Consider the following 21614-nt stretch of genomic DNA (forward strand, 5'->3'; position numbering starts at 1 on the left):
AGCTTCACGATGGGGGGGGGAGGGGGGAAGTGAACGTGATTTTGTAAAAAAGAAAAAAATTCACACATTCGTCGCTCACATTTTGGATACTGGTAGTTTACTTATCTTGGTAGTTTATGTATGTATGTTGATCTTCTTTCGCACCGTACGTAGCCAATCATATTATTGTATTTGCAAGCACGTTACGACTTTGGGCATGTACTCATTTGAAATGCAACAAAAATTCGGACCAAATATTCGATAAACACTCTTTTGTCCTCATTTACCAGGTGTTTTCTAGACGACGCTGACAAAAGACGGGTCGCAAACGGCGAAGCCGCGGCGCCTGCGTGAACGTTCGTGGTGGAGTAGGCAAACCAACGGACTTGACCCCCGCGTGAGAAGATCCACGACTTGTCGCCACGAGCAGCTGGCCGCCTGAGGACGGCGAAGCGACGGAATTGAGCAACGTTTTGAAAGAGGCCCCCTTCAAAGTCCTGCAAGAAGAGAGAGCGCAGCGGAAACCGCTTTAAAACAAACACGCGTCCTGCGCGAAGGGTCATACCGCCGCGACAGCGGAATTTATCGGGTGAATTCAAGACCAAAATCGAGCAGGTGAAGTCTACTTGCCATTCATTGCAATTTCTTTTTTTCCTTTACGAAACCCGAGTCTAGAATCACTTACGGGTTGACCTTTGACAGATGCGATGCTTTGTCCCTCCCGAGTGCACAGGCGCATTCGCATTTTCCGTGGATGAATCGCAGCACAGCTGTTGAGCACGAGGCAATGCGAGAGATCGTGATTCACCGAATTCACAGGCACAAGCCAGTTTATGTTCGTTGATGGGACCAAACGTAAATGGTGAAGTCAAGAGGTTATCATTGTAAATTTATTTCATGCCATCACACCTTATCACCATCACCCGCTTCCATTTGCTAGGCCGCATATTCGCTGTAAAGTCGACACACGACCATCAAGGTCTGCTCTTGCAGGAAGTCACAATCTGGCTTTAGGACTTCAGCTGTCACACCATGGGTCAGACACACCTTCTCTCCCCTAGGGAGGGTTGTGGCATGGATACCGTGCAGGATAAATAAAAACTAAGCTTTTTTTTATTTTACCAGGTAAAGCCCACTGAGCTATATAGCTCGTTTTGAGAGACCACATGACCAACAAATGATAGTTCAACGAAGTGGCTTATCATCAAGTGGAAATTTATAGCAGCCTAATACTCTAAATATTTCATGTGCGCGGAGAATATCAATGCCATGTTGCAGCGGCAAAACACTCGAATGCGCAACGTGAAACGAACGCCTTTCCAACACCGCGTGGACTGGAGTCGTGGACACGTGACCTCTCTGTACATTCGTGACCTGGCGTGGGAAACGCAGAGACCGGTGGTCTCAGGCCACCAAGGTTGAGGCCTACCACCATGGGCCTCCACCTTGGTCACCAACCTCTCGGTGCGGCTCCGGTGACTGTCTTGGTGAGCTGCCCTCTCCCACCCCACCCTGGTGACATGCATCGCTGCCCCTTAGCCTGGCTACGTCTTTCGAGGTTTCCTGCCACGTTTGAGTCCGAACCTCCCAGTTGCTCCTCCGCACCTTCCATGCAGGGTGAGAAGAGAGGGGAGAGGCAGGCGGGGGCGAGTCGAAGGGGGTAAAGGCAACGTACAGCCACGAGCTGTGAAAACAACATTCTTGTCCTTGCCATGTCTCACCGGGACATTTTTTTACGTCACTTTTGGCTGGAGGGACCAGTGGCAGATCCAAGTTGTGAGGGGAGGGGGGGGCGATTTCCACTTGAAATCCATAAAATTGATATGTTATTGATATTCACCAGAGAAAATGTGTTCAATGTTTTAAAAAAAAGATTTATATAAAATGTAGAGCCCTAATTAAATTATAATTTTGGGACCCCGTTGCCAAGTTTCTAGATCCGCCTCCGGTGGGGGCCTTACATTGAGCTGCCTAGCTCCTCAAAATTGGGAACAAATTGTTACAAACTCCGATGCCACAATTATCATCGCTAGACGGGAGTTGATGGACAGAGCTTGGCGATCTAGTCGCCATCATCATCATCATTGGGCGCGGCTAGTCGGTGAGGGGGTTTCCCACCTTCAGGATGGAGGATGTGCGGCCAGTCCAGCAATTTTAAAGGGGCCCCGAGCAATCGACCCCCCCCCCCTCTCCCCCCCAAAAAAGTAGTCGATGACAATTTATAGTCAAACAATCGACTTAATCGACGAATGATAGAAAATAATTGCAAACCCCTCCCCCCCCTCCCCCGGCCCCTTGTCTTCCCTCAGTATGCTCGTAACCTCTTCCCCTTCCCTCTTTCCCCCAGTAAAAATGTCGAATTTGGGCCAACGTTGGCATTGCGGTGAGAACCGTTGGACGAACGTCGGCAAAACTATTGGCCCAACAACGTAACCACGTTTACTGGGAGCAATCCCAGGCCATAACGAAATCAAATGACTGTTGCATTTTGCCTCTGCACGTATCTGCAAACCTAACTCTCTCCACTTGCACACATGTTGCCTCTTCGCAGTTGGGCTGTGAGAGGGAGGATATATATTTATATTTTTATGTTTTTAAGAATTCTTGAATGTGATCGCAAACAACAACAAAAACCCCGCAACAATCGTAAGATATTTCGGGAGGGCCAGTGGACAAGGGCTCCCACCAGCAAGCTAAGTCAACAAGGGCATGGCAGCAGGAATACGGGCGATTGATTATTCCTGGTTCTTCAGAAAAAAAGGTCGATAGCACGGAGGAGCGGAGTGTGTATTAACACCGAGATGGTCCACCCCATTTCTGCGAGCCACGGGAAACTAAGGGACAAGCGTTGAAACGACACGTGCGCAAAAATATCAACACGTCCGTCAATAGCACAGTGGCCGTAATGGAAACAATATATATATACACCAGGTGACATTTAAGGGCAACGACCTTTGTTCATAGCACGTAAAATCATGTATGTGCTATAATTTATGTGCTGTGGACAATTGCCAAATACATTCTCTATGGAATAACTTTGTTGTCTATACAGTAGAGATCTTCACAAATCCGACAGCAATAATAAATTAATTATTAATCTCGCATACTGTCACACATCTCTTCCCCCCCACCCATCCGCCTCAATGCTGCAACCCTCCGGGAAAACGGTCGCCTGCCCCTTCATCAGGACGCCAATAACATCCCTCATCATCGCTTGAAGTCACGGCAAGCCCCCTTTGGATCCATGCGTTTTAACCTTCAACAATGCGAGTTCAACACCCCGATGAAGCTTGGAGAGATGAATGGAGTTCAAAATAACTCACAAATTCATTGTGAGAGACCCAGTGCAGAAAATCCTTGGGTTTGATCTTCCACGAATCTCATGGTCCACTCTAAATCGCATCCACCGCATAAACCTTGCCACAAAATGAAATTCTCTCCAGTGTGTGACTTTGGTCATGCAGAACAGACCGTACAACGTATAACGACGCAATGCCCCGATCCACAACTACAAAAGAGACATCACGGGCGATACACTCCACTGCTCCTGACGCGCTTATCTGGCTTGACCACCTGAATGTGACATTGTAGTTGTTGCTTGCGTCTACATCGGCAATATGAAAGATGATGACTTGTTGTGCCTTCGCTTGTTTCCAAAGTAGAGTAAAGCATTCTCCCTTGCTTAAGCAGTTTGCACTATTTTTTTTTATCATTTTGTCCAGTAAACTATTTGCGTGCGATGGTGTAAACTTACCTTCTTTAGACGTCCACACATGTAACCTTTTCATATACATTCCGCCCTGTGCATAAGTCCCCTGTGTATCGCATGAACGACGTGCCGCGCTCATGCGTTGATTTTTTTTTTTTAAATATCGTTCACATGCACGACGCCCGCCGAATGCGCACGTGGCTTGATTATGCCTCATCCGGAAATAACAAATATTTACGCATTTTGTTGTTGTCCTTTTGCAGACATTCTGGGTATGCAAAGTCGTCAAAATGAAGTTCCATGAAACCGAGGTGATTTTTCCGGAAGCTCCGTTGACACCGACACGGAGACGATGCCGAACGGTGATCGCGATCCACCGGGCGTGAGCGAGCGTGGCCCCCGATATTTCTTGAGCGGAGGACGTTGAAGCACATCTGCCGGCGCCGATGGACCTCATCACACATGGGGCTCAATATCAGCAAGATGTGGTTACTGTTGCTCGCTTCTGCCATGCCGGTGGGTCTCCAGCATCCCACACTAGGCATGTACTGATTCACACCCACCCGGTGTCAAAATTCGACCGATTAGCATTTCAAAAGAAGAGCTGTACGAAATACCGGCTCACGGGCTGGGCCAAATCTGGCCTGCCAAATCATTTTAATCCAGCCGGCGGCATCACTAAGACTAACTGACAACAGCCTGGATTAAATCTGAGATTAAATGAGTTCAAAGTGGTCTCAGCCCCCCGTGGACTTCACACTCTTTCCTCATTATACACAGGGGGTGAGAGCTAGACCAAAGTGCGGATCACATCGTTACTCATTCTGTTTTGCAATTAATATTAGTTTAGCACTGTGTCGCACCCCATTCTGAAACAAAGTTACGCTCCATAGCTACATTAGCTCCTGTAGCACTCGCAAACCGAACTGCAGCTCCGACCCCCGACGCACCTCATAGAATTCAATGTCAAGCAGTCGGGTTGACCGATGAGCCAGCACTCATCAATCGACTCTGGTCACTCGCTCGCCGGCGGTCAGTCGCCTTCCTTATCGCTCTTCTATCGCCGTGGCCACGGTGACTGTCCCCATTGACTCCTCCAACCGTGTTGAGGACTCGGCTCACCAGACCGGCTGCTTCCACCACCGCTCTGTTCCACCGCCTTGTTCCACCACCGTAGTGCAGGTCACAAAGGCTCTTTGGGGACTTTTATTTTCCCCTCGCATTGCTCGGCTTTGGAATTCCCTCTCGATCGACTCTCTTTTCCCAACCTTTGCTCAAATAAAAAAAACGTATTGACTCTTCTCTTTACACATTTATAGTGCCGCTTGGTATTTTGGGCCTTTGAAACCCTTGCTCAAAAACCATGATAAAAAAAAAATCTAAATTACTGTGATACAATTTGGCAGACAAGTGTAAATCTTGATTTAAAGCTTTCGTGACTGCAGGGATTCATATTCTTGGTTCTTTCGGTAAAGTCACATAAAAGGGAAACAAAATAATAAAAATATAAAATAATAGAATTCTCACAACGTTTCGATTGCAACACAAGCAATCATCATCAGGTGTGAAAACCACAGTAAGAAAATTTGAAAAAAATTCGCGTTTTGTGCTGTAAGCGATGAACTGTTATATTCTCGTAAATTGAAGCAGCCCACGGCAGAATGTTTTGTCTTGAGATTTAGTCTTGAATGTGGAGTTGCCATCTCTGGGGTACAAAAAATTGGGGACGTATCAAGGGAAGAGGACTCTGAATGACAGACGAGGGGAGTGGTACGTCTCGAGTGGTACGTATATTATTACGTATGCTACCGACAAATAAAAGGGGATTTTTAACGTCTGTGGAAGACTTACATTACAGATGTCCTCGTGTGGCTACTTCAACAAGAGGATGATCCCGAGAAAACCAGGACAGGTGGCAACCTCTTTGTCGATTGCGGAGAACATAGATGTGTGAGAAGTGACTCATCCTCTTGGCGGTTCTATGAATTGTCCCGTTTAAGCCCCGCGATTCACCTGTAAGGGACAAAGATGGGTCATGTTAACCCATTACAGATAACATAATAATATAGGCATTGTGACGCGGTGGCATTTAGACACAATATAAATATTAATTGTAACGCATTGTACTTACGGCTGGAAATGGGAAGATATTGCTGGGGGGAACTCATGAATGATTCCCCCCACCCACACTAGATCTGAGGAGGAGGAAGAGCTTTGCTCCATCTGTGGGTATCTGATCATGCCTGTGGGTCTCTGTGTGTATGTGGGTATCTGTGTCTATCTGTGGGTCTCTGTGCGTGTCTGTGGGACTCGATGTTAGTCGAGAGGCCTATCTGTGAGTCAAATAAATAAACACATGAATCCTTGATTTCTTTCAGAACGCAGTCACTGGGTTAAAATTGTCATTCCCACCACGGCACCCTGGGGCGCACTGGCCCATTTCCACCACTGATTGTACTGTATTGTGTTCTGCTTCGTCGTTTTGTCAGGGAACAAACAGCAAAATACTCATGGACACCTACACAAAATGGATGCTCTACAGCATGGAGTGCAAAAACAAAATGGAGGTTCAGCCGCATCCGGATGGTAAGGAGCTTTGCAATGTAATCTTGAAGTGTAAATGCATTCGGGATGATAATCCCTAATTTTGAATTCATCCAAAAGAAAAAAACAATCCTAAAATACGAGTGATAACTACAGATTCAGTTGCCGGAGTTTGGAGTGCAGGATGTAGTTAAGTACAAATGTTATATAAACATTCGGTGAGCCCTGGGCCATTCTGGGTAATACATGATGTAACTAATTGAATAAACATATGTTCTTCCTGCCAAGGGTTATTATGCTAATCCATCGGCATTGGTTCAAGCAAGAAAATCCTGGGACAGCTTCGAACTCCTGGGCCTAAATATCGACGTGGCCTAAGCGGCAGCGCGTTCACCACTTTTTCACAGAGGTTCGCGGTTCGAATCCAGAGGTCCCCCTGGTTAATGCGGCCGGTGTATTAACCAGGGCGACTGCTCGTGTATTTTTCGTGAGAAAAAAGAACACGACTACGCGCCGTCTGCTTCACAGTGGACGTTAAAGATCCTGTAATGTCATTCACAAGAGTTCCGGCGTCACAGTCCGAAATCACTCTCCACAAATTACTCAATTGGGATTATACATAGCAATCGCTATGCCCTACTGCGAAAAAAATACTTGACCGGATCCTCCTGAAAATGAGACTTGGGAAACACGTGTGACGACAAAAATAATGAAATAAAAATAGCAGTCAGGATTGCTAAACAAATATTGCTGGCTTACCAGATGGTATTGATAAGAGCACTCCAGATTGGGCCACTAAACCAGTAGTATTGCCATGATGTAGGCTTTCTCCCAGGGCCACAAAAATACTTTGGAGGCCTGCGGCAAGATTCTTGTTGAGGCCTCTTTGTGGCCCTCTCAGCCCTTTATAAAGCCCCCTTGGGCCGTTGTGAGACCCCCTCAGATTTGAGCCCTCACCCACCCCTCCCCCTCCCCCTCAGCCACCACCCCTCACCCCTCATCTCTCTCTCTGCAGCTCTGCTTCCCATGTCTGCACGAAGTGTTGGCAAACCTGTTCTGGTTTTTCCAGGATAATACTCTTGTTGAGGTAGCTCTTCTGGGAAATCTGTAAGTCTCACAGAGACATTGCAAGTCTTGTTTTTTTGTCAGTTTCATTATAATAATACATATATATATACCATTGAAGACAATGTTTTTTTACATGAAGTTCTCCCTTCTTCTGATATTGTGTGATATTCCTATTCCCAGGGTATGTCTCAGTTTGGTTTGTATTCGGTACTCCCCTACGGATTCTACAAGGCTTGACCAATCTTTTTCATCGTACGGCTGATGTAGAGCAACAACTATAATATTTTTTTACGTTGAGGTGGTTGAGGCAAGATAATTACGGTCAGGTGTAGCAGAGTGGGTGCATCGCTGCCGTGATGATGATGCCTCCTCCTCCGTCGTGTTTGTGTTTCGAGCAGAGACTCGTTTTATGTTCCGTGGTTCCGTACCGGGTGGTGATCACAGTCGCGCACTGGAGATTATTATTGTTATTTTATTCCATTTGTGCGTCATTACGTAACAATGATTTGCACAGTTGGCTACATAAGGTGCGAAATAAGTTCAACATCATACATAATACAAGTATCCATATCTGCTACCATGGATTTTGCGGGTGCTGTTTAGGGTTGACCAACATATCGGCGGCAGTCTTGTCTTGCGTAGCCGCCCGGTAAACAGTTACACGTGCTTTTATCTCCCGTTCCTCTCTCTCTGTGCCACTGTGTGCAGCAGGCCTCTTCTGCAATCGCTCATTCGACCAGTATGCATGCTGGCCAGACGGGCAGCCCGATTCTCTGGTCAACGTGTCCTGTCCCCCATTCATGCCTTGGTTTGAAAAAGGTAAACAATATTGGGTAGGCGTTTGCATGTGCACGCGCGCATTAAGTGTAATCGTAATTACAATCGTAATTGTATTTCCGACTCGCTGGAGCCTTTTACAGCAGCCTCCCTCAAAGTGCTTTAAAAAGCCAATGGATATGGTCAAATCAATATGCGTGTCAAACGAACATAATCAAATAATCCAGGAATATACAGTGTAAGCAAAGACAAGCGAAGGAGCGGGTATGGAAGAAGCTGGCGTGGCCTCGTTGGCATGGGCCCTCGTGCAGACAATGAGATGGGGGTCCCTGTCAAATTGTCCCCCCTTTTCCAAAGCCCAGCGCCTCTGGCCCGAGGGGCTTCGGTGCAGTTGCAGTGCCTGTACACTACTCGATAGCTACGCCACCGATAGCAGGGGAATGTAGTGAGCCAGTAGTACAGCAACGGAGGTAGTAACTGTTGCCCTGCAGTTGTTCCATCACAGCTGTGCCAAGCACCTGAAGCCTGTGACACGCGACAACACGAGCCGCAACTCCAGCAAAAAGGTCGGAATCTGAGACGGGGGCAGGAATAAAAGTGAATTACGATTGATCGACATCACGTTGCAGATAGGGGACAGGTCGTCGGCAGAGGATGAGAGGAAGATCTTCAAAAGCCTGGACTTTGAATGAGGGCAGCGCAGACAGCTGGAGAGAGAACTTTGTAGACCGTGGGGGAAGCTACAGAGAAGGTAAAACTTTCCCAATTTGCCAGAAGGCCCGCACTGATTGAGCGTGGGGCACGTGAGGGAGAGCAGAGCAAGACGAGAGAACGAGAGAGATGGGGGAGGAAGGAATCAGCGAGTCCACACGGAGAATCGTTACAGCAACACCGCTCTGCGTTTCCCAGGGCTTCGTTGCAGCCGGAAGCAGCCCGGGACGCCGTTCTGGGAATAATTTCGGCACCCAGCCGCACACCATGTCACTTTATTTATAATAGAAACATAGGGCAAAGTGATATTGGCGATTTGCACGGTTGGCTAGAACATACATCCGTACGTACGTACATATCTTGCACTCCACTGCTAGTGCCTAACACGGATAAGCCCAACGGCAGGTGAGCCTATGGCAGCATTCTGGGAAGAATCAAGTGAGAAATGAAGGCCCTGGTGTTACCCGGTGTGGCCGGCAGTGCGAGGCGGGCTGGCGTTCCGGAGGTGCGGCGCGGACGGGCAGTGGGTGTTAGACGGGGATGACCTGCCCTGGAGGGACATCTCGCAGTGCCAGGACGAGTCGCCCAAAGACGTAAGACACTTCCCACGCTCCGCCGCGGCTGGCCTAGCTCGCTTCACGCTAGGCCTCAGCAAGGCAAGGTAACGTAGAAGGGAAGTAATAAAATAATAAAAATAAAACATAATAAAGTAATGTAATAATAGAATATAATAAAAAATATTTTAGTTATTTTATTACTTCCCTTCTACGTGACTTTACCGAAAGAACCAAGAAGATGAATCCCTGCAGTCGAAAGGTAAGGTAGATTTCGATTGAAAGCTTTCGTGACTGCAGGGATTCATCTTCTTGGCTCTTTCGGTAAAATCACGTAGAAGGGGAATAATAAAATAATAAAAATAAAACGTAATCAAATAATTCTCACGACGTTTCGGCCACAACGCAAGCAGCCGTCCTCAGGTGAAGAACAGGTATGTCGGGAAGACAGACTCTGTCTTCCCGGCTGCTTGCGTTGTGGCCGAAACGTCGTGAGAATGATTTTATTATGTTTTATTTTTATTATTTTATTATTTCCATTCTACGTGACTTTACCGAAAGAAACAAGAAGAAGGTAAGGTAATTTACCCGTTTTACCGACATGCCAAGGGGTAAGGGTAAAAGGTAGGGCAAAGGTAAGCTCGTTGCTTTTTACCTTTTACCTTACCTGCTAAAGGGTAAAAGGTAGGGTAGAGTGATTGTATTGTGGTAAGGTTAAAGGTAGGGTAAAGGTAGGCTCGTTGTTTTTACACTTTTATCTTACCTTGCCGAGGCCTACTTCACGCACCACCACGCCGGAGTGGGTGAATGTGAGTCGGCCTCGATGCTCAGAGGCCAAATCACCGACAGCAGTCTAGGTCAGCGGGCTGACAAGCCCCACTCCACTGATCGCCACTGTCGTTGCTTGATTGGCTTTTGACGGAATCTGGGTCTGAATCGCACACATCTTTGTGGAGAATGGGAGACCGGTAATTACATTTGCTATTTGATGGCTCTGATATTGTACCTACTGTGTGCGGGGGAATATATATAAAAAGCCTGATCAATTAATCTGGAACATAATTTCAATCAAAATGACACTCGTTAAATGTAATCTTAAAAGTGTTTCTGCTCAGATTAACAACCAGTTCATCCTGTGGATGTAACCATCCATACCTCTCAGACAGCCAGCAAAACTTTTAATCTTATATAAAGCCGTGTCTCTATCCAACTTTCTCTTCCCTTCTCTGTACTATACACCCAAATGTATCTCGTGTTCTTACTTTGTCTCCATTTCTATCCCTCTACGAACTCTCCCTCTATAACCCTCTCCTCCCTCCACTGTACGCCACCCACTTCTCTCCCCCTATACCTCTCCATGTGTGTGTCTCTCTTACTCACCCTCGCTCTCCTTATTCCCACCTCTCCCTTTCCCGTCTCCATCTCTCTTGTCGCTCCATAATCCTCCCGCTGCTTGTTGCTTTTCCTTTCCCTACTCTTCGTGTTGCCCCAGTCGGGAATCTGGGTAGGAATCCAGCCAGAAAACCTTTTTCTAAGATGGTATGATGTTTCTTCTCGCACATGATGAGGCTTGACAAAACGTACTAAAACATTTTTGGTTCAGTTCAATAACCATTCAAAGCTCCGAAAGCAACAGATGCCTTGCGTCAAGACGCAAAACGTGTCAAAGATTCTGTTGAAATGGATGGGAAAGTGTCATTCACAAGGAGGGCTGCGTTTGGACAGGAGAGCAACATTCAAACCCTTACATGGGTGGCTTCATTAGTGTCAACCAGCACGAGCATTAACGCGCTGGCGTCCTTTAAACGAGGCAACACTTGAGGTTGCCATGGGTCAATTTAGAACAAAAACATCGTCGCTTCGTTTTGGGATTTAACGTCGTCATTGCTGCTGCGCTTGCCATCAATTTCTTCTCGTGACCATTTGCGCTCCCTGTCTCCGCTACCATCACTCTTCTTCTTCTTGACGTTTTTGCTGACATCTGGGCGGCAGCATGTATGTTAAGGTGGCCTATATGGGCATCCTGTAAACACGCGGCGGCTTCAACGCAGACTCACCTCCGATTAGCACGGTTGGCCGCGTACAGTGCAAAAGAAGTTCAACATACACACATTTCTACATGCGAAAGCCGGGTTCATATTCTTGGTTCTTTCGGTAAAGTCACGTAGAAGGGAAATAATAAAATAATAAAAATATAAAACAATCAAATGAAAGCCGGGTTGTTAAGAATGCCCGATTGCCTTCTTCTTGTGAGATCCGGACATCGTCATCGTCATCATCGGCCATTCTCAGCATTCTCAGTCCACCACCAGATGAAAGCCCCTCCAACCGGCTGCCGTCTCTCGTGAACCCACGATGTAACGATAACGATCATCATCTACCTCGCACACGAGCTGATTCCATCGCTCCATCTCCCCGCTGTGTGTGTGTGTGCATGCGTGTTGAACTTCTTTCGCGCCGCATGTAGCCAGCCCTGCCAATCACGGTGAGTGGGCGCAGTGAGCGCCGCTCGCAGCCAGGAGGGACCCTGGCTTCGAGTAGCGACTCGGGTGCCGTTCTGCGTGGAGTTTTGTACATTCCCCCCCCCACCCCCCCCCCCCCCCCGCTGTTAGGCAGGGATTTCATCCGCGTTCTCTGGTTTCCTAGCATAGCTAAATATAATAATGATAGTAATACACGAAAACAGAAACCCATACACTGTAACCCATCTTGGGACATAAATCCCAATGCTGAAAAATGTCCCTGCAAATTTCTCAAGTGGGATTACACGAATAGCAGCACGACCGCCCCCTTTACAACTACTACAGCAACAAACAAAAAACAAACTGGCAGGACCCTCCCGTCAAAGAGCCCTTGAGACTCGCTGAGACTTTCCCGTGGCGAACGAGCGTGCGAACGCGACGACGGCGTGGTGACTCGCGCGACGGCCACTGCGGGTTTCAGAACGGAACGCGGAGGCTGCTCGAGGGCTTCAAGAAGATGTACACGGTCGGCTACTCGCTCTCGCTCGCCGCCCTCGTGCTCGCACTCGCCACCTTCCTGATGTTCAGGTGGGTCCCTCGCGCGGTGCACGGGGTGGGGGGGGGTCTGTCTGTCTCACGGAAATCCGGTCGCATCCCCACCAAACTCAATGACATGGGCGGCACAGGTTACGGAATAATGTTCGCCGGCTGGCTGGCTGCGTAAAGCGAGCGATACATTGTTGTAAATAAATGCACAGCATTTGTCCCCTTTCCAATTTCTCAAATTTATACTGTTTTTGAGCAAAGGCGTTCCCTCTTCTCTCTATTTTTCTTGGGCAGGAGGCTGCACTGCACCCGCAACTACATCCACATGAACCTGTTTGGATCGTTCATCCTTCGAGCCATGTCCATCCTGGTTAAAGATGCCCTCCTGGAGACGCACTGGGAGGTGGACCCGAGCAACGCCACCGAATGGGGAGCTTTCCTGAGTGCAGAGGTGCGCGCGTGTGTGTGTGTGTGTTTGCGTGCATGAGTGTGTGAGTGTGTGCATGAGTGTGTGTGCACTGCAGGGGGAGTGATAGTGTTGCGATTAACTGAACTGGGCGTGGGTCAACCCCTAGATCGACTCAGCCTCAAATGAGTACCTGGTGCAGTGTGTAAACTTCGCCACTGGGGAGACAAAGGAGGCCGGGTGTGGTGCTGACCACCCACCTCCTCGTGTGCTGTGCGGGCCTTCAGAGGTGCTATTCGCTAACAGCACTTGCCCCAACAGTCTGTTAAGGTTATACGGCGGATCTTTGTCTTTGTGCACTGTGTATGTTCTGGGCCTTCCCTAGGCCGCCACAGGTCCTTTGTCTTTGTTGCGTGTATGTGTGAGTCACTGCCACCTCTTCAAAGGTGTCTGGCCGAGCGTGGAAGAATAGACCAAAATATCCTCTGAAGCGGTGCGAAAGAAGTTGAACACGCATTACGTTCACACATGCGGTTGTTGAAAACGCCCGACTGCCATCTTCCGTGGGATCTGGACATCATCATCGTTGTCATTATCAGCCACGCTCAATCCACCGCTGGATGAAGGCCCCTCCAAGCCGTCGCCGTCTCTAGCGAACCCACGACGGAAGAGGAATAGCAGTACTCCGGCCGGCACTCGCACACGAGCTGATTTCATCGCTCCCTCTCCACCCGTGCATGTACGTATGCGCGTTGAACTTCTTTCGCACCGCACGTAACCAACCGTGCTAATCAGAGGTGCGGGCGGAGGGCAACGGTGGACGGCCTCATCCCTCTGCCCGTCATTGTTCTCCACGGCGCGTCTAAGACTCCAGCTGCGGTCGCCTCTGACCTGTTATAAATAGAAAACAAACGAAGAACATGGTATTCTTTTTTTCACGAGCAGCGAGATGAATGAACAAAGACGTCCCTGCGATCGGAGTGCAGCGTGCGCGTATCCTGCCACCGCGCGTGTGGCTATCGCTTTCTTCGCGCTTTTGCGAGTCGATGCACGACGTATCAAATCCGGCGGAGCGAAAGGTCAACTGTCTAAAGCTCTCGGAGGCGGTGCGTTGCGAGCATCTCGCTAATTAGGCAACCCCCTTCGCTTTGGCCATCGATGTTAATGTTTTGTGGCACAGCTGCAGGCGCCGTTTATTTTTTTGCCATGATCCAGTTGCGAGACCCTGAAACAATGGATAATACTAATGAAGGACAACAAACGGAACACGAAAAGCGGCTCTAAAGAAATTAGTTTTAAATCTCAATTTGAAAGTGCATAACTCCAGTGGCTTCCTAATATCAAAAGAGCGTTCCGGACGGCCGCAGAAGTGCATCTGAGAGCACGCGCTGCGGTGACCGACGTTGTTCGACCACAAGATGCTGCGAGGATGACCGACTCTTTATACCAGTGGACAAAAACATAACGACAAAAACATAACGACTAAACGTTTAATGTCTTCTGCTTTCATCACCGATTCCACGAGAATTGAGCCGGCCATTTTCGTGGGACAGATCAGAGTAGAAACGAAACTAAACTATTTTTTATTTTACCACCCAAGGCCCACTGAGCTATATAGCTTTTTTCAGAAGTGACCTGGCCACGAATGATAGCCCAATTAAGTGGCTTATCACGTGGAAATGTACAGCAGCCAAACACTCTAAACGCATGTTTCTAAATTTGGAGGAAAAAACCCTGAGGACCTGGAGAAAAATCCACACGACCACGGGGAGTGACGTGAAAACTCCAAATATGCAGGTCGGGATCGATCCCACGACCTTCCGCATACCAGGTGAGGCAATTAACATCTCGCCACGGTGGCGACAGAACAGAACCAGCACAACGATGGGCAGGCACGACGCGGCCAGCAAGACCGCCACTCTCATTATCCCCCCTCGTGCCGGGACAGGTGCCACGTGAAGTCGTTGAAGGGTCACGGGCAAGAGGTCACGAGCCCCCGTGGGTGTGGTGGCTTCAAAATGTTGTCTTTCATTGCTTACTTGTTTGTTGCGGTTGCACCCGATTCAAGAGCCGAATGGCTCACAGGGCTATACCTAATAAATGAACTTGAACTTGAACGAGACCAAAAAAAAACCTGGATGCAGCAGCAGGCTTGGCGGACAGCGGAGGGCAGCGAAGACAAATCCATCGCTGTTCGGCACCAGCGCGGTGAAGTATGGTCAAATAACCCCCATGTCCCTCGCAGCATGGGGAGCCCCTCATAAAGGGCCGCGCATGTACACGCGCAACAAAGGGGCATTTGTGGTGCGCCGCGCAATCAAGCGGCCGAGCAGTGATTTGAGCGTAACAAGCGAGGCCTGGAGCTTTTTGACACGCGCGTTAAATCAATTTCCAGGTATCAGACCTTGCGTCGCCCCCGCGCTGCTTGTGGCCCACACGCGCACGTCCTCCGCAAATTAGTTGAAGCAGACACCACTTAGCGCTGCATGTCGACGATTGGAGGAGGTGGGGGGGGGGAGCCACTTGCGTTTCCCTGCGCAGATCAGAGAGAACCTGACGAGGCGTGGGGTCACGTTAACCAGCTGGCCATCGAACAAGGACAGTCACCGCTTTCAGACGCGCTTCTGCGGCGCACTAGGAACGCTCTTCCTGCCAATATTAGTAAGCCACCGGAGGTTTTCCGCTTTTAAATCGCCTAAATTGACAAGCTCATTTCTTTGGAACTGCTTTTTGCGTTTCGTTTGTTGCCCTTGCCCCGCACCGCCAGTTCGCACCGTTGGCTATGTACGGTGAAGATGAAGTTCATTATACATAGATACTTGAGAAGTTGAACGTGCATACGTACAGCGGCGGAAGGTGCAGTGCACGCGCGGCGAACAGAACAGATGCCTCTACGATCGCCATCCGTCAGAGCCATGTTCAAGTTTATTTTGTCTCACCAGGTTGGGAGCTCAAGGCCCAGGATATTGTCTCCTGTGCAACAGTTGCCTGGCCTACCAAGGTGATAAAAGCAAAAGGAAAGATTTGAACAAAAACGACCGTAATTAATGTTTGTTTTGGGTTACATCGTGTAAATATGAATGCGTCGTTTATATTTTACGCGATCTAACCCAAAAAAAACCCTCTATTATGAATAATACTGGTCACGAAAGCCTGCGATAAAAAAACAACAACAACTGTATCACGCTAGAATCGCAAATTGTACAAACGTAATTCGCTGTTGCGCCACAGAAAATAAATCGGGAATTACATTGCCGGCACGTCCACTGCGGAGATGGAGCGATAAAATCAGCTCGTGCGCAGTTGCTGGGTGGATCGTTGCATCGCAGGATCACAAGAGGTGGCAGCGGCTTGGGGAGGCCTTCATCCAGCAGTGGATTGGCCGTGGCTGATGATCGATCATCCCGTGCGACACTCCTTTCCTAGCGGGTTTTCTTTTTTCACCAGTAACATTTCATCGTTACGGCAGGGAACCCGGAGGAAACCCATTCAGAGCAGGGGGAGGGAGAGAACTAAATACAAACAAACTCAACGCACCATTGGAACCTCATTTGCCAGTAAATAATATGATAATTGTTTTTGTACTCTTCTATCTGGCAACAAAACTGACACCTTTTTTATTTTTTTTACAAGGAGTCATGTTTGCATAGACCACAATACCTGCAGTCATAATGCAAACAAAAAACACAACTCTGATAATGTACGCCTTTTGGCGTCATCTGGTCCAACCCATGTGAGACTAGACTCTAAGGAAAGCTGTCTCGGGTGTGGACCAATCAACTTCAAGGACAGTGCATACATTATCAGAGTTATGTTTTTTGTTTGCATTATGACTGCAGGTATTGTGGTCTATGCAAACATGACTCCTTGTAAAAAAAAAAGGTGTCAGTTTTGTTGCCAGATAGAAGGGTAAAAAACCAATTATTAAACTCAACACAGACAGGGACCCGAGTTAGGGAGTCGAGCCCCAAGGCCTTGTCACTGCACCAGGTACTCACTGTGCTGCCCTGCCGCCACATGTAACCGATAGTCGATGTCGCAGGGCTGTGGTGTATGCATACTCTTAGTTTTTTCGGTAAAGTCACGTAGGTAAAATATAAAATTAAAATTAATAAAAATAAAATAATATTTTTATTTGTATTAATTTTTATTTCATTTTTTACCTACGTGACTTGACCGAAAAAACTAAGAGTATGAATCCTTGCAGTCACGAAAGCTTCAAATCTAGAAATATGGTGTATGCGTTTGAACCATTATAAAGCATTCGGTATATTTTTCCAAGACACAGCCACCAAGAGCCCCCTGGGTTAATCTCACAGCCGTGGCTGTGAACGCAACGGCCCACGCCCTGACCAGCCGTTATCAGTGCGACCAGCAGTCACCGAGCCCTGCTGACCCCGAGTGGAGGATTCGAGTAGGCAGGGATTGGTTGCGTAAAGCAACCACGACGGTTTGGTGCAGATAAAAAACAACAACAACACAAATTGCCTTGTGCAGAGAGCCCGCCGTTCAATCATGAGAATTGACTCCAAAAAAACCACGCTGGAAATGAGAGCAGCAACCCGCACGTATCTGTGTGCGTGCGCATCGATCATCGCTGCACCTGCGCTATGATTGCGGTGACACGAGCTCGTTTTCTAGGCCATGCCGTGTTGCTTCAGTGGCAATTAGAAGCCCGAACCCTCCAGCTTGGCAGGCTGTGGCTCGCGTCACCATTGGCACCGGGGGAGACAAAGGCGGACGGGAACGCCGTGCTGGCCGCCCCACCCTCTCGCGCCGCATGCCAGCATTCATGCGCCCTTGCCCCAGCAGTGTGTAAAGGTTAAACGGTGACCCAGTGATGTTTTTACATCGATACTTCAATACGTCATTCATCATCGACAACAAAGTATCGGTTTGTCTTACATTCCCACCCGACCCCCCACCCCCCACCTCATGTCAAAACTCTAAAGGTCTGGCATCGGGAGTTTTATTCGGGGAAGTTGATAAGGGAATTTGTAACATTGATACGTTAAAATGTACAGGCTTTTATCATCGTGGGGATTGTTCGACCATTCTTCACCACATTGGTCAATGCGGCTTGGTGACGGTGGGGGGGGGGGGGGCAAGGCCGGCTCGTACAGCACTCCCCATGCCGATGTTAGCCGTGGCTGGGGATCGAACTCAGGCCACCACCGTGCTCGAAGAGCAGCGTGGCAGCTCTCGCACGCTGACAACTCCGCACTCCAGCGCCAACACCATTTCGCGTAACGTATTGACGCGTCCGCAGTGTACTCTCTCGCGCCGCTGTATTATGCTGTATTCGAGCTGTCGGGTAGGCAACCTGCGACAGAGAGGGCACACGTCAATTTACTCTAGAAAGTGAATTGTCACGGCCTCTGGTGTCCCCATTGTAAGCGAGCGCATGCTCTGATTTCGCTCCTCGGTATCGCTGGACGGAGGTGGGATTTGACCCGCTGAAACCCTGGCCCTAATCACTATTGACTTTTCATCTGTCCCACACACTGCACAGTGTGTGTGTGTGTGTATATATATCTGGGGTTTACAAGGGCAGCCTTTGCTCAAAATCCTCAAATTGAGAAATTGTAAAGGGGACAAATGCTGCGCATTTATTTATAACATTGTATCGCTCGCTTTACACAGCCAGCCAGCCGGCCGGCGAAGACTATTCCGTGAGAAAATAATATCTCGCGTAACCTCTGCCGCCCATCTCATCGAGTTTGGTGGGGATGCGACCGGATTTCCGTGAGACGGACAGAGCAAACGCGTGGATTTGGGAAGAGACGCGAGTGAATGACCCGATAAGAAACTGTGATGGAGAAGTACGTTGTCGGCTTCGGGCAGCAGCTTCGTCGCTCGAAGGGAACGATGGACGAAGGGCAGCCGAGGCAGCGGGACGCGTTGAGCCGCGGCGACCCGAGTTCAACTCCCGCTTAACGACCCAACACCGGGGACGATGATCTGAGCCGGTGGTGGGTCGACCCCAGATCGACTCAAATGAGTGCCTGTTATAGGGCAATTATACTGGTAAGGAACCCACCGGTTCCACCAGCCCACAGGGGATTATTGTGTCCGTCCGTCCGTTGTGCAGGGAGGGGCTGGGTGGGGAGGGGAGGGGCTGGGTGGGGTGGGGAGTGTGGGGAGGGGCTGGGTGGGGAGGGTGGGGCTGGGTGGGGAGGGGCTGGGTGGGGGGTGGGAGGGGTGGGGCTGGGTGGGGAGGGGCTGGTCACCCCGTGGTGCCCTTATAAAACTCAACGTTTAACCTACTCACACCGGCTTGTGCCCGCCCTCACAGTCGGACATATTTGCGGAATACACCACGCCGCCGTTGACCCTGGCCATTTGACCGAGCAACCCAACGTTCCTACCAGCTCCCTCCGCAGCAGGAATGTGTTAAGAAGCCCAAGGCGGCTTGGCGTGGTGCTGCCCTCCCACGCAAACCCCCCCACGCTACCCACCGCGTCCCTTACCCGCACTTGCCCCAACAATGTGTTAAGACTCTCCGGGGTGGGGTGGTGGGAATCTTTACCTTATTATTAGGTTTTTTCGGTAAAGTCACGTAGGTAAAAAATTAAAATTAATAAAAGTAAAATAAAAATAAAAATCACGACGTTTCTGAGGCAACACAAGCTATCGTGCTGTGACTGTTCCACATGAAGACGGAAGCTTGCGTTGCCTCCGAAACGTCGTGATTTTAATTTTTTATTTTACTTTCATTAATTTTTATTTTTTACCTACGTGACTTTACCGAAAAAAACCTAAGAATATGAATCCTTGCAGTCACGAAAGCTTCAAATCTAGAATCTTTACCTTCTGTGCGTTGCCCTTGCCCCCCGCGCGCGCGCTCTCTCTCGCCAGGCGGCCGTGAGTTGCCGCACGGCGCAGGTGCTCATGCAGTACTGCATCGTGGCCAACTACTGCTGGCTGCTCGTCGAGGGTCTCTACCTGCACACGCTGCTCTCGGTCACGGTCTTCTCCGAGGAGGCCCACTTCCGCCTCTACCTGCTCATCGGCTGGGGTGAGCATCGTGCGTCTTCTTCCTGCTCCTCCTCCTCCTCTTCTTCTTGTATAATGTACTATATGTGTAATGTTCAACAATGAAATCAAGCATGGCTACTTTTTTTTTGGCATGCTAATCGGTTGCGTCGATCGCCCGACCGGGTTGCAACTTTTGGAGCGGTTTTTGACGGATCGAACCCCGGGACCGCCGAACAATATCGGAAGCCGGATAATCGATTATCAACTTTATTTGTTGTTTTGGGCAGTAGAGGGCAGTGCAGAAAGCACGTGGCGGGATGTGTACCGCAGCGGAGGGATCTACGCGTGGGTACTGTTTCGTGGTCAGTGTTAGACACCTTTGCCGCAGACCAAACCTTGGACATATTTCTCGTGCCAGCGTTGGTCTATAATGAATCACTGCGCAGTATTATGTCATGAAGTTTTAAGTGTTCAAGCTGCAATAAAGTTTCAACGCGGCAACGCCGGTACCAGATGTCGGCTCAAATTAATTCCTGCCACCCGAACACAAATGCCAATTCCCAGTCTGTCTGGGTCAGGGTATATATATATATTTACACACACGCGTCAAAACCGCTCCTGAGCAACCACGGGTGTTTTGGCTTTACTCTGTGAGTTTCCAAAATCGCACTTGTATTCTGTACACCGGTGATGTTCATTGCATGGCCCGCGGGCCACTGGCGGCCTCTGGTAGCCTTTAGTGCGGTCCCCGACAATGCACAAATCCAAACACCCCCCACACCCATCATTATTGTGCTGTCAAACCCCCCAATGGTTTCAAATGGTGTGGCGGCCCTAACGTTGATGTCTTATCAGCGAAAGTGCCCCCCCCCCCCTCTGAAAATTATGTATGTTGAACTTATTTTGCACCGTACGTAGCCAACCGTGCGAATCGAAGGTGCCGAACACAACACTGATGTACACCAAAGGAGGGTTGTAGCAGTGTGCTCGCCGAATGTATAATGCATCGCCTATTGAGGTTAGAGATGGACGCGATTTGTTTATTCGAGCAATAGGTAGAGGTCACCTGTCGGAAGAGGTGGAGTCACAAGGGCCCGTTGAGAAGTAACAGAAGATTTTGAGAATCTAACTCCCGGGTCCGTGTTTTCTTAAGATACCTTTGCTGTTGATGAGGTGCGCAAAGAGGGGAGGAGGGGGGGAGGGGATAAGCGAGGAACCGGTGTTTTTAAGAAAAAAGCGCAATTGAGGACACTCTACCAAATCACTATTAAATATCGCCTTGCTTTACAACGAAAACAAGTCATCGCTCGCCGACCTCAACACTATACAGCGACGCACGGCTCACCGCGGGCCGTAGAACAAAACCTAAAAAGGAGGGGAATTCTCGACCGTGGCCGCGGCCTTTCCAGAACGGACGGCTGAGGGACGACGGGAAATCGTTCCCTTCTAAACGTGTGCATGCCCGCCGCCGCCGCCGCCGTCGCTGCGCGTGTCCCTTGGCACGCCGGGAGGGATGGAACGGGGCGACCGAACTTGCTGGTTTTTGTGACCTGCCTGTGAGGGACACCCGCGGCTGTTTAATTCTCCGGCCACGGGCCCAAGTTTACAGCAGACCGACGGGGCCAGTTGTCAAACGCACCTGACGGATTGTACACAGCGCAGCGCGCAAAGGGAAACTAATTGTGTGCTCCTTAGAAGCGTGCGCGCGCGCGCGTCCGAGTGTGTCATTCGTCACCTGTAATTGCTTACGCTTTCTGCACGCGCGCAGTTGCGCGCGTTGATGTACGCTCAACGGTGTTTATGACCGCGATGCGGGGGCATATTCATAGTGTGGCAGACTTTACAGCCCCTCTCTGTCTGTGCTCTGTTTGGTTAAGGTA

General features: G+C 49.2%; 1 protein-coding gene across 1 annotated transcript in view; it reads left to right on the forward strand.

Moving 5' to 3' along the window:
- LOC144940914 (glucagon receptor-like) overlaps nt 1-21614 on the forward strand; it is a 65063-nt gene that overhangs the window by 23780 nt on the left and 19669 nt on the right. Inside the window, exons 2-9 of the mRNA XM_078867419.1 lie at nt 270-594; nt 3952-4204; nt 6178-6274; nt 8009-8119; nt 9269-9381; nt 12286-12392; nt 12645-12801; nt 19615-19774. Of these exons, the coding sequence (XP_078723545.1) occupies nt 4151-4204; nt 6178-6274; nt 8009-8119; nt 9269-9381; nt 12286-12392; nt 12645-12801; nt 19615-19774 (799 nt within the window). The 5' untranslated portion in view covers nt 270-594; nt 3952-4150. The remainder of the gene's footprint in view (nt 1-269; nt 595-3951; nt 4205-6177; nt 6275-8008; nt 8120-9268; nt 9382-12285; nt 12393-12644; nt 12802-19614; nt 19775-21614) is intronic.

The sequence above is a fragment of the Lampetra fluviatilis genome, chromosome 23, assembly GCF_964198595.1.
Source record: "Lampetra fluviatilis chromosome 23, kcLamFluv1.1, whole genome shotgun sequence".
Classification (NCBI taxonomy): domain Eukaryota; kingdom Metazoa; phylum Chordata; class Hyperoartia; order Petromyzontiformes; family Petromyzontidae; genus Lampetra; species Lampetra fluviatilis.